Source organism: Malurus melanocephalus, unplaced genomic scaffold (genome assembly GCF_030028575.1).
Source record: "Malurus melanocephalus ecotype Western Australia unplaced genomic scaffold, MMel_1.1 scaffold_264, whole genome shotgun sequence".
Classification (NCBI taxonomy): Eukaryota; Metazoa; Chordata; class Aves; order Passeriformes; family Maluridae; genus Malurus; species Malurus melanocephalus.
The window spans coordinates 497651-510480 of record NW_026623496.1 but is presented as its reverse complement, the minus strand read 5'-3'; the positions used below and the strand labels follow the sequence as shown (position 1 = coordinate 510480).

At 37.4% G+C, this 12830-nt stretch overlaps 1 protein-coding gene across 1 annotated transcript in view; it reads right to left on the bottom strand.

The window, feature by feature from the left end:
* ESR1 (estrogen receptor 1) overlaps positions 1-12611 on the bottom strand; it is a 156758-nt gene extending 144147 nt beyond the window's left edge. Inside the window, 1 exon segment of the mRNA XM_057375922.1 lies at positions 12569-12611. Within this exon segment, the coding sequence (XP_057231905.1) occupies positions 12569-12593 (25 nt within the window). The 5' untranslated portion in view covers positions 12594-12611.
* Positions 12612-12830: the final 219 nt, after the last annotated feature.

The following is a 12830-nucleotide window of genomic DNA, read 5'->3' as shown; positions in this document are numbered from 1 at the left end:
AAAGGCTCCAAAGACAGCTCACATTACTTCAAGGACTCTTCATAAGCATTTGCCGCCATGTTAACATTCTGGAGAAAGGCCAGGGATGCCAGAAGACTAAGAAATCTTGTACCAAGATAGAGAGTGTCTTCTKTAGGCTTCACATTTCCTTACAAACTGACCCACAGATCAAACGCAAAACAACCCAGACAGGGASATTTCTTTACCTCATAAAATTACACATCTGGATCAACTAAGACAACAATGTGGTTCATTCAAAGACATCCCATCAACAGAATGGAAAATCAACTTTCCTGTTCTGGTTGCCAAGCAATTGTGAAGAAAATTGCTGAAACCATCAATCATGTACACCCAGAACAGGCTAATGCCCTTCAAAGTTGGAAGGCAACTTAGAGGTGAGTTATTTTGCTATTTCAATTTAACAGTCATTTTAGTATGAACAGAATGGCTCTGTTATGAGGCTGAGAGGAAGGAAGGAATAGAAAAGATGGAAGGAATAGAAGCAAAGTTTCATCAAGTAGGAAGTAATGTCRATGTTCTCATTTGGCAGACAGGGTAAGGCCCATGGTTTAAAGTTCAGGCATGTCAATTATTTTGCAAGCATCTATGAACTCAGACAATGCAGAACAGTGAAAGCATTTTGTATTAGCTCTTCATTTCATTCATAGGATTTCTTCACATCCCCTCTGACTGCTTTTTCCAGAACAGCACTATCAGCAGTTCCATGAAGGTAAAGGGAACAGGCACCAAAAATGTTACCACAGTTTCCACAGGTTCCTTAATTCCAATACCATAATCCAGAAGTTTTACGAGAAACAAAAACAAGGGGAGGGAAAGGGTGTTARTAATTGCATTCCTAATGATTCCAGTGGTACATATATGTTCAGTAGAACAGATACTTTCTCAAGGTAGGCTGTTTTAATACCAATATGACACTATAAATGAACACAGTGTCAAGAAATAAGTAACCTTGATAATGTAAATCATTCTTTACAGTAATAAACTGTGAGTAGAGATGTAAAAGACTGAAAAAAGGAGGACTGGGGAAAAGAGAAGTCAAGAAAGAAAATTGCATGAGAAATGAGGGATGTGTAGACAAAGTAAGAAAATAATATAAAAAGAAGAATGAGTGATAAGAAAGTGAAACACAAGACAAAAGTGGTAATAAAAAAAAGGAAATCAGCAGAAACTAGGGCATGGATCCAGAAAAGCACTTATGTTCTTAATATCAAGTATGCTATTATATATATGAAGCACACTACAAATACARTTAGTGATATATCTTGAAAGACAGGAATTTACAATCAAGGAAAGAAAAGTAACACATCAAAGAACAAAAATCTTCAAAAAATAATRAAAGAGTTCAACAGAAGACTAGACAAAGACTAAATACAGAGTGTGAGCCACCCTTGTCATAGGGCACTTTCTTCTGAATTTTCAATGTTAAAGAATCTTTGGATACCCTAAAAAACGTTCATAATTAATTTGCAAATCAAAAATTSCTGGATCCAACTTGGGAAAATTACATACCATTTAACAAAAGAAGAGATAATATTTTTTTCTTAAAGTTTACAGACACAGAGATGCAACAATTAGACAGCAAAAGCTGTAAATGCATCAATACCGAATCATATATGTACATATGAGACACATACACACTCCCTTTCTCATTTCTATTTGAACTATTCATTCAAGGTAGTAGTTTCACAGGTATGAAAACAACAAGGATTAAAATCAGTTGAGACCAAACCCTCGTCTAGAGAATATGACTGGTATTGTAAATCATTTAAGCATACTTTACTGGCTCCTGGAAAATGCTATAATTCAAAAAAATATCACAGTTCRAAAAAATAAAAAGGAAAATTAAAATGTCTTTCACTTTTGGTTTAAAAGATGAACAAGTGAAAAATTATAAATTTAGTAATAGTTTRGGATAATAAAATTTTAGCTTCTCAATGGCAAGCTTAAACACATGCAGAGAATATATTCATAGAGTGAAAACAGACATAAAGGCAGTATTTCAGGAATTCTGTAAAATTAATAAYTAATCTAAATAATAATAACTGAAACAAAGGGACACAAAATAATGCAGCAGTTCAGGCAGGGAAGGCTGTTTTCTAAAATATTTAGGAAACAAAAGAAATCCTAATATTTATATGAGATAGTTCTCAAAATGAAATCAGTATTCTCAATTAACAGCAATGCAAAGAAAACATAGCAGCATTCAGTAAGTCTGTTCTGGTTCAGAAAATCAAGGTTTTGATTTAGAATCACAGACTAATATAATAATATCAGCCAATAGTATTATATAAGTACACTGTATATATACGCATACAGTGATTCTTCGTAAATTAATCTAATAAATCTTAATTCAACATTTTTGGCTGATAAAAATAGCATTGTGTATATTTTGCCTACTGTAAGGTATGTTATATAACAGTCCAACAATTTGGTAAAAGTATGAAACAAAACAAATTGCCATATAATAAAATGAAAGAAAACTGTTTACTCGATTAAAAAAAAAAATGCAACAATGAAGAAAATTATGGAGAAAAATCGACTGCAAAACATTCACTATTGCAATTCACAGGTTTTTTCTGTATTTTTCTCAGGGTCATAAATGCAAGAATAATAACATTAGGAACCAGATGTGCAGAAAAATACAGTACTTGGAATAATAAATATAAAAATACTGCTTTTAATCAAGAAATACAACATGGAATGTTTTATAACCTTCCTTCAGGAAAACAACAGAATTTCCATTACAGCTAAATATAAAAGCATGTATGGGGGGGAGGGGGACAGTGTGTGAAACAAGCCATTTGCTAGACATAGTCCTCTGTCCTGAGAAGTGACTCACTAAGATTTTCAGTACTAGCAGTCAGCCAAACGGGAGCTGTCAATGCTACTCTGTGCCCATAGAGTTTGAAAATCCTCWTGTAATAGAGCTCAGTAGGGAGAAACATGATAGCAAGAAGAGCCACATTTGCCTCTGTTTATGACTGACAAACCACCTCCGGGGAATACACACACAAAGACCAGAAATAAACAGCACTTTTTACCAGCACAGATAATTACCCATYGGGATCCTATGCCGTGCTGATATCAGACTGGTCTCAAGTAGAGAGAGTTGCAGAAGCAGAGTTGCTTTGCACAACCAGCTATATTTCAAAAATATTTGGATAGCTCCTGTAGGCTGTGCTACAAAACAAGTCAGCAAGGACGGTCAAAGCAGACCTTTGCAGTCACTCAAGCTCTGAAAACAGGACTGTGCTCCTGTGGGAATTATGTGTAAGGCAAACTCTGCAGCAAAGAGATGTTTCCCAAGGTCTGTCTCACAAAGCCTCACAGCACCCAGACACCAACAGCAGAGACAAGAGGAGAACAACATGATGTTGCAAGACACAGTGATGTGAGAAATCTAAGCAGCACTGCCACGCCAAACTTCCTACCTCTGTTGAGGCTTTTCCAGCTTCCTCTTGCAAGTGCAAGAAGGTGGTAACTTTATTGACACTACACTTTCTTCAAATGTGCAGAATCCCCAYACCAACATACCAAATTCAGTCACTTGGTCACCACATCAATGAGAAAGATATTGTCAGATTAGAAGGTACCAGGATATGAAACATTTAAGCTAGTCTAGTAACTTGCCAGCAATTGATAAAGTTAGGCATATTGATAAACTATTTAGCTGGCAAATTCCAGAATATAACATACTAAAAAGAAAATAGCGCAGGAGATGCACAATACAGCACGACTTAAGATAACATTTAGAATGAATTGTAGGAAACAAAATGTAGCTGTCAGAAAACATCCTTACTAATAGAAGATATTCAGCTGCATGGCACYTATTGGTGGGGATGGAGAAGAAAGACTCACTGATGGTACTCTTAAAAAGCTGGAAAATTCGGACATATCTGCCCTAAGCAGAACATGGAAGGGAACACCCAATACACTCTTGCTATTCCTGATTTCTTCAACYATGCTATAGCTGGTGACTGGTGATATATAATATATATTTGCCAGAGGTGAGACAAACTATGTCAGTAGACAGAAAATGGTTCCATACAATCAAGCAAATATCAAAGTTGTCCATGATTGCAAAACAAAGCCTTTAGACACTATTAACTGCTTCAGAGAGCAGATAAACACAAAACTCACAAGACAAGCAAATACTAATTTGACAGGGCCTCATAATTTGGAATATTGCTACCAAAGAGCCAATTTTTAATAGCAGTCATAAAGCCTTTAAATTAAGCATTTATGCAGGAGAAAGAGAAGCCAACAAATCCCCTAGAATTCTGCTTGATTGGAAAAATAGGAAATTAAGGAGTTGCAGTAAAACAATTTCCAAGCAGACAAACGGAAAAGCAAAAATATTTGTAGGTAGTACAGAGAATATATTGAGTGATGCAGAGCAAACATGAGGAAAACCAAAACAGCTAACTATCAGTGTAAGACATTATCTGGAGCAGCCCTTCAAAAAAAAAACCCTGAAGCTGCTGTCTTAATGATGACAATAAAAGACAAAATAAAACTCTGGCAGACTGAATGTAAAAATGTAATAAGCCAAGCCAAATTGTTAGTTTGACAAATAACTCGCAAGGGTTTTTTTCATGTTAGGGTAGTACGAGTGAGGCCAACTGCACTGAGTTGGAAAAGGATTTCACAATATAAAGGATAGGATGAAATGGCAGCTGGAATATAATAAAGAGCTGAAGGTTAAAGAGTATATTGAACAAATGATGAGTAAATATTCAACTTATTTAGACTAAAAAACACCAAAGATCATAGGAAAGCTGATTACTCCCTATAAATATGTTAGGCATAAACATCAATACTTAAAAAGGTATTTCTCACAAAAAAAAAAAAAAAGAAAGCTTGCACTGCAAATAAATTTACTATGGAAATTACAAGCTTCTCAGCTGACAGAACAGTGAAGCTCTAGATCAGTCTGTCCATGAGATGAAAAACAGCCTAACTGGGCTTTAAGATAAATGTGGATAAGCACAGTGAACAAATTACACAATCTGGTTGCTATGACAGCTCAGTGCTGGGTTAGCCTTCCAACTTAGGCTGGATTCAACAAATGAGTCTAAAGCAAAAACTTACCAGCATAAATCAGGTGCATCATGAGCTCTCTCTATGCAGAAGCAAGTCACAATGTATTATTATCTATGCAGAAATAAGTTGTGCTTAAATGCAAAATGTTTCTGCTCCTCTCTGTACAAGAAGCCTTGGAGTAACATGCACTAGACTTCAATCACTAGACCCAGATTTAGTTTGARAGTGTTTTCTTAAGGGAAAGACTTTATATCCAAAATATCTGGTTTTGCTTTTGATAATGTTTCTATAAGAATAYAGGAAGCTTTAAAGSCTGAAGGTACAGTCTTAAATAAGATGTTATTTGTCTTAGAGGAGAGCCAGTGCTGAGACCAAYTAGTGACATGATAGTTAGCTAGAAYAGGGAAGGAAATTCRTTAACAAAAATAAACTGTGTCTATGCTACTGGTGTTCACAGCAGCAGTGAGGTTTTAAAGTGATTCCTTTCATTGGCTTGGATTACAGAGCAGCTGGAATGTGCAAAAAACAAATTCCATTTGGGGTAAACTAAACTGAAAACTGTTCCAAAAGTGTACCAAACACAGACTGACTCCTCACGGGGACACAAGGCTGGCTCTTTGGGCAAGCCAAGTGACAAACCATATGCCTGGCACTGAATGTCAGCCAGGACACCAGACCTCACTGTCTCATCACAGCTTTGCCACACATTCACATGGATGGAAGCCAATATCTGGAAACCCACCAGGAAGGCCATGCCATGAAAGCAGYACAAATAGGCATGGTCCTATGCCAATCGAAATAGCCAAGTGGGAGGATCTAAACTGACCAAGTATTTACYAGAACTGTTTTACAGAGGCAACAGGCGGGGTGGAAGGGTTGATAACACCAAAGCAGCTCATATGACTTCAATTAAAAACATATATTTCCCAGGAACAAAAATTTTACCTTGAACATAATGAGTTGTACAATGTTTTGTCTAGTTTTCAATCCTTAAAGTTACCAAGGATCAAATTTGCTGAACAGTTTGTCTTACTTGCCTCAGTTTAATCCCCAAGGGAAAAAAGGTTAGTTGCTTGTGACTAGTTCTTTTTAAAAAAAAGAAAAAAAATCATAATTGATTTGACATATAGTTCATTAAGATTCTTGAGTCTATACTTCTCTACTTTTCTCTGGTTTATTTTTAAGCTATTTCTACAAGTACATCCTTTATGTCACTAGATTTTAAGAGAAAAGAAACTAATATTAAAGACAATTGTTTGTCAAAAGTCCAAAAAGAATTATTAAAGTAATCTTCTGTTGTGTCCCTTTTTCTCTAAATTTACTTTCCCACTGTTTGAAAAGGGCATTTTGCATACAAAACTTTGCCAGGAAGCAACAGCAAACACTTTATTAAGAGAAAGAMTACCCAACCAAAAATGAGGTGTTAAGGAAATAATTATGAACTTCCATGRTGCATGTAATGACAAAATTTCATTCAGGCAGTGCCTTTGAAGCCCTCCTGCTTTAAAGTCTGTGCATGCATATGTATGAGCAAGCTCTTGTGTGTCTGGGAGTGGAGGACCAGGCTYTATTAGCGTGTTTTGTCTCAAACACGACACTRTTGGGACAGGAAAGATGTGATCAGAGGAGAGGATCCGGCAGAGCCCTCTGCTGAGCCAGCTTCCTGATCACCTTGACACTGGTGTCCGTCCTCTCGAGTCACTTCCTGGAGGAGGGCTCAAGGGGCTGGCTGTGCATAYGCAAATAAAACAGTGCAAAAAAATCTCTTTTACACTATGGGGTGTGCACCAGTTTAACCACAAACGGAAGGGGTGCAGGGCCCCTCACTCTTTTTTCTCACTCTTTTTTCTCTCTCTTTCGCTCTCCTTGTTTACCCCAGCTGCAGACTATCCATGGCAGGAATCAATGCAGGAGCTAAGGACTGAAAATATTCTTTGTTCTCTCCCTTTTCTGTCTTTGTCTCTCTCCTCCGCTACTTTGCCTGGGCAAAGCATGGCTGTTATATTCTACTCTGTACTGAAGTTTGCAGTGGGAGCAAGAAGCTTTCGGAAAGGTGTTGTGGCTCATTAGTCCACACCTTTGAGTAGTGGTGTTGTGACTTGCTAACCAGCACCTTTGCTTATGTGTCATGGCTTGTTAGCCAGAAACTTTCAGAAGTTTGCTGTGGGAGTTGAGAACTTTCTGAACTGTATGGTACAAAATATGTGTGCTTCTTAGCCATCATCTTTGAAAAAGTGTGCTCTTAGAATGTAAAGGCTTGTTAACCAGCACCTTTAGAGCCTAAGGAGCAGAGTTAAGGTGACTGTACAGAAAATTAACCTGACACAGTTGTCTTGCTCAGCCTGAGGAGAAGTTACAACAAGGATTGTGCTCCCTACCARTGGTCATGGCACTGTTACACCAGCACACACAGAAACACCATTGGAAACACCATTTTGCCCTGTTTGGTGCAAAACAGCTGGATACARCAACACATACAACAAGAAACAAATCCACAAGAAATATGAACAGTTTAAATTACAGAAAGTTCAGATTGACAAAGCAGAACAATCAAACTGGCTGGCACAAAAATATTAGCACTTCTTTCTCCTGTGAAATACGTCGTCTTCCTAATGAGTGCATGAAATAAAGAGTTCAGGGTTGCTTTTACATCCRAATGTGTCCAAGCAAGGTATCAATGCCTGTACAAAAAACGCCCTACAGACAAGCCAGAGGAAGACAATACCGGCAGAAATTGAATGATTTCTCAGGATAGTGGGAACACAACAGTTGCAGATGTATTTGCCTACTAGCCTCAGCACAGTCAGAGATTAATGGTATTTTGGAATGAATAAATTGTTGATTTACAGCCATATAGCAATGTGAGCCCACATACACCATTCAAGGCCATTACCTCAAAACTGATGAAGCCAATAAAATGAGCAGTGAAATTCTTCCTACTGTTTAACTGCAAAACAGAATCTCAATGACCTTATTTGTGAAGACACAGCCAGTTTATCTCTACTTGAAGAACRTAGAAGGCAAAACTATAGTGAGTTACACTGAAGTTACCCAACATGTTTCAAAGAACAAAATACAAAGAAGATGTAGCTTTCTGTTGGTTTGGATTTCAAACCAAATGATTCAACAAAACTGCCAAAATTCATATCTGACAAATTTKGGCTTTATGGTGTTTATGTTTAGCTGCCACAGATGATACAAAGATTGAATCGACAGTTATGATAATCCGCAAGGCATCTTGGCAGATCCAACCTGTAATTGCTGTGCYATTGAAAGCCATAAAAATTGTCAATGAAAACTATTCAAAATGGAACAGATACAGAATTAGTATCTCTATACAGCATTGTAATTAGACTCTTTCAAAAACAAAATAACTGAAACAGAAACACATAATTCCAGTCTTGTTTAATTGCAGATTATTCTCCTCTAACTATTCTCCTTTAACTATTTAACCTTTTTAAATAATAAAACATAGGACAAATAGTATTTTTAGTACCAAAAAAGATCTTTTCAAAACCAAATAATATTTCCACTTTAAAAAATTAACCAAGTTTTACAATTTACATTTTAGAACACACTTAAATAACAAGATCCTATTCTTTTTCTGCAGTAAGCAATTGTAACAACAGAAATTATTAAAAAAGAAAAAAACAAATAGAGACAACCCAAATGATAGGTCAATGAAATTATAAATAAAATTATTTCTAGCATCCAATATAGAAAAGGGCTTTTTAGAACCAAAGAACTCTGAAAATACACAAATGTTAGCCCCCACAAAAATGTATCTTGTAGATCTAGCAAATTATTCAATACCAAGTATTTTTTAAAAAATCTTTTCCTCCAGTTTTATCTTCTCCAACTAGTTTGCAAGTATCAATTGAATGCTGCCAGACTGAGCTGTTACTAGTTCCTTGGAATGTGGGGCTTTTTTTTCTAAAATTAATAAAGAGCAGTATTTCACCCTTGGTCACATCCATCTGCAAGACAGCATTGCACAAATTTATTTCATATTCATCTATAGCACTAGTCTCCAAATTAGAAGAAAAATAAAAGAGAATAATAGGTTAAAAAAAGACTAAATGGTCATATTTTTTAAATGTGTCTTCAGGGGAAAAAAAAAATCTGTGTCTAAATTCCCATTACACTATTTAGCTAGAAATGGAAACAGACATCAGAGTCACTGAGTGTAATCCTTGGTACCAAACCTTCACCTCCTGTAGCCAACTCCCCGTGYCTGCTGTAAACAGGGACATGTCCTAGCCTCCCCCTCTGCTAGAAGGCTGAGCCCATCTATTTTCCAGCTCCAGTCTGAATTTATTCACAGTCACACCTGTTTGGATTTATGTTGGCAATTGCTTYCAGCACAAGTGTTCCAAATCTCATCAAGATAAATAGTCTTTAAGTAAAATCATCACCTACAGCATTATGGCAGAAAGAGATTTAAAACAATCTTTCTGAAATGTAAGTCAAGCTATTAGTTTTTGCCATTTTTATTTAAAATTGTATCCATATGTAAATGTGAAAGGTATTGAGCCCTCTACACATTTCCTGTTCATTTAATGTTGCTTTTTATATATAAAAAAATGAAACTTTTGTTTTGTCTGTTCTTTACTTTTGTGCATTCATTTCTTACCCAATGATCTCATGTCCCCTTGCACCATTCTTCATCAGGCCTCTAAGTACAGCTCTGCATGCAATGTATGGGGCTGGGGCTTCATGATTTTCATTAGCCTCCAAGGGCTCCCATGAGATCTGTTTCACCCCCCACTCTTTCCACAAACCTTGCCACAGCCTGTGAAATCTCCCGCTTCCCCCCTCAGTTTCTGGAGACTCCACAGCAAGATTCAAGGACTCAGTGTAAGGACTCAGTCCATCCTGGCTCTGTCCCTTTACTTTCTGCTTGCACCTTTCCCTCAGTACTCCCAATAATTTTACCCTTAGTTTTCTCATTCTCTTCATCAGTGTCTCCTCCTACCATTCTGCCACACTGTGGTGCCTGGGGAGACAGCAGACAAAAGATGTGGGATTGTAGTCTGCTGCCAGAAGTAACCTGGAGTAGCTGCTTGCAGTGTGCCATCCCTTGCTGGACAGTGACATTTCAGGCATGTCAGGGTGTATTGGGCAATGCCAGTGACAYAAACATGGCCATCACTCCAAACAAAATGATTAATGGCTGAACTGGGGCAGCAAAATGACAAGGTCTAAAATATGAGAGTGACRGTCTAAGATTAAAGTCTACATATGACTTCCGATCTCTCCCCARAGTAGCAGTGCTGTTATGGCTCCAAATGGTGGAGGGGAATTCAAAGACTGATGGGATCCCTGTGGCTCAGAAGGACCTCCAGGTCCCTGTTATGTAGCACAGCCCCYTGCACAAGCAGGGTCACCAAAGCAGTTTAGTTTACTTGGGTTCAGGGCTGGGTCCGGTTGMGTTCTGAACATCTCCATCATGGAGACTCCACATCCTCCCTGGGAAACATGTGCCACTCTTTGACTGTCCTCATAGCCAATTCCACCAACCCCCTTTTATATTTTAGTATGTTCCTTTTCAGAAAAAATGGTGACAGTTGAGCATGATGAAAGTAAATAAACCAGCAGGGGGAAAAGAAAAAGTGATAACACAGGTCTTCTAATTTAACTCATAATATTCTARTTATTGCAATTTCTCCAGTTACCTCAAGATTGGCACAATTCTTAGGCTGGAGAGTTGTGTTCATAAGTATGAGCATTATGTTGTAGGAAGCAACAGGGAATCCAGCTCTGAGCTGCAATCTCAAAATTCCCACTATTTGTACATTGGTACCATGCAAACTCATGAAGMAAAGGCAAATAGGCAACAATGGGTTAGAACTTCGTTTATAACCTAAGGAACAAATTTTTCTCTTTAAATCAGTATRAACGATCTTCAGTCCTGCACATGCTTCATGTTTTATCAACAAAGCCAGCAAAGCAAAACAAACCTTTAGATAAAAGTTCTGTAAGAATGGCTTCTAAATTTCATCTAGTTTGCATAACGGATATAGCTTTTTCCAATTGTTTTCAGTTTCTGAGTCAGATATTTACACATAGGTGTTGCTGCACTTTTGACATTGCAACAATTCAACCAACACATAATTTGGAACCTTTTTTCCCGGTGTCTATGATGATGAGAAGAACTGAACAGGAAGCCTAACATGCTCTTTCTACTTCAGTGTAACCATTAAGYGAAATTTCTCTGTTCAAAATTAATTTGGGGAAGGGGAAAGAGAAGAAAGACCTCCAACACACCTTCATTTAATACCTGCTCATTAGGGTAYAGGTCAAAAACACAAAAAATAAAGAAATATGCAGTAATGGCCTCTGCACCTCCAAGTGATGTCATCTGAGGTTCAGGCAATCAGCCATGAAGSGAAATAGATTCCAGCTTATTTCATTATGCTTTTTTCCAAGTACTTGTTTTCAAACTTATATATGATATCAAGGCATATCACTTAGGGACAAAGTTAAAATAAGCTCAGCAATACTTAACGCTAACTCCAAAACTTAAAAGTATACTCCAGAGCAAGAACATGTCATTTGGAAGAAAGAAATTTTTTTTTTAAAAATCAAAAAAAATTCAATCAAAGAAAAGCCAAAACCCCCCAAACAGGAAATAAGTAAAACATACATATATACAGCTATGAGGGAAAATTTTTTGTTAAATATGATTTTCCAAAAATCAAAGGAAAAAAAAGAAAACTAGTTAGACAAAACCATTACTCAGTAATTACCAGGTAAATTTTACCAGCTTAGAGTTTTACCAACCAATTTTACCAACCAAGAGTTCAGAGTCTGTGTCAAAAAATAGAAAGATAAGAATCTTACTTTGCATCAGGAARCACCCCTTGTGATAAATCTCACTAAATACATGGTTTCAATATCATATGCTGTAAGTAGTGCTCCRCATCAGCTGATACCAAAATACAGTATTTCGCTTCATTCATACCAGAAAACTATGCACTGCCTTGGGTGCACAACTGCCTTTTAATTCAAATAACTCCTTTCCCCATTATGTCTCAGTCAATGGGTAAAGACACCACCATGTGATTTCAGATCATTTTATTTATTATTGCCCTCCTACCCACATGAAGGGGCTCAGGAACGGGACAGGGGGGTCACACCGGTCGCTCTCAACTGTAGCACAGGATTTATGGCACCACCGATAGCACACATTACACAAAGTCCTACTAGACCTGAAATAATCACCGTAAAACATACTTGAGGCAACTTTTGCAATGCCTTTGGCTTGTTTTTTGTTGCTTTTTTAGGCTTCTCAGTGACACTGCAGGACACAGGAAAAAGGTAACATAGTAAGAAAAGTAATGTTTGAAAGASTAGAAAATAAATCCAAACCAAAACACCCAGCTTCCAAGCATTTCAATAGATACAGTTGGTTGTGCCCAGCAAAGGATCATGGTAAAAACAGCATTTAAAATTGAGTGTGAGGGACAGAAACTGCAAAACCAAAAGTTTTTTTCTGACTTACATTGCTCCCAGCAGGCTGTTGCCATTCCCTCTGCAGGGCTCTCACTGGCTAGGGGGATCACATGACACTGGGAACCAAAATAGAAAAGTCTCGGGAGCAAGGAAGCTGAACCAGAAACACATTTACAAGAAAAGACGTATCGTGGGCACGATAACATGTCCTGAGGAGCCGAAGGTGGTAAATTTAGGCAGGAACCTAGGCTGTGCTGAAAAATGGGTAATGCCTTGAACTTTGCAGTCCAGCATCGGCTGTCTTTTCAATA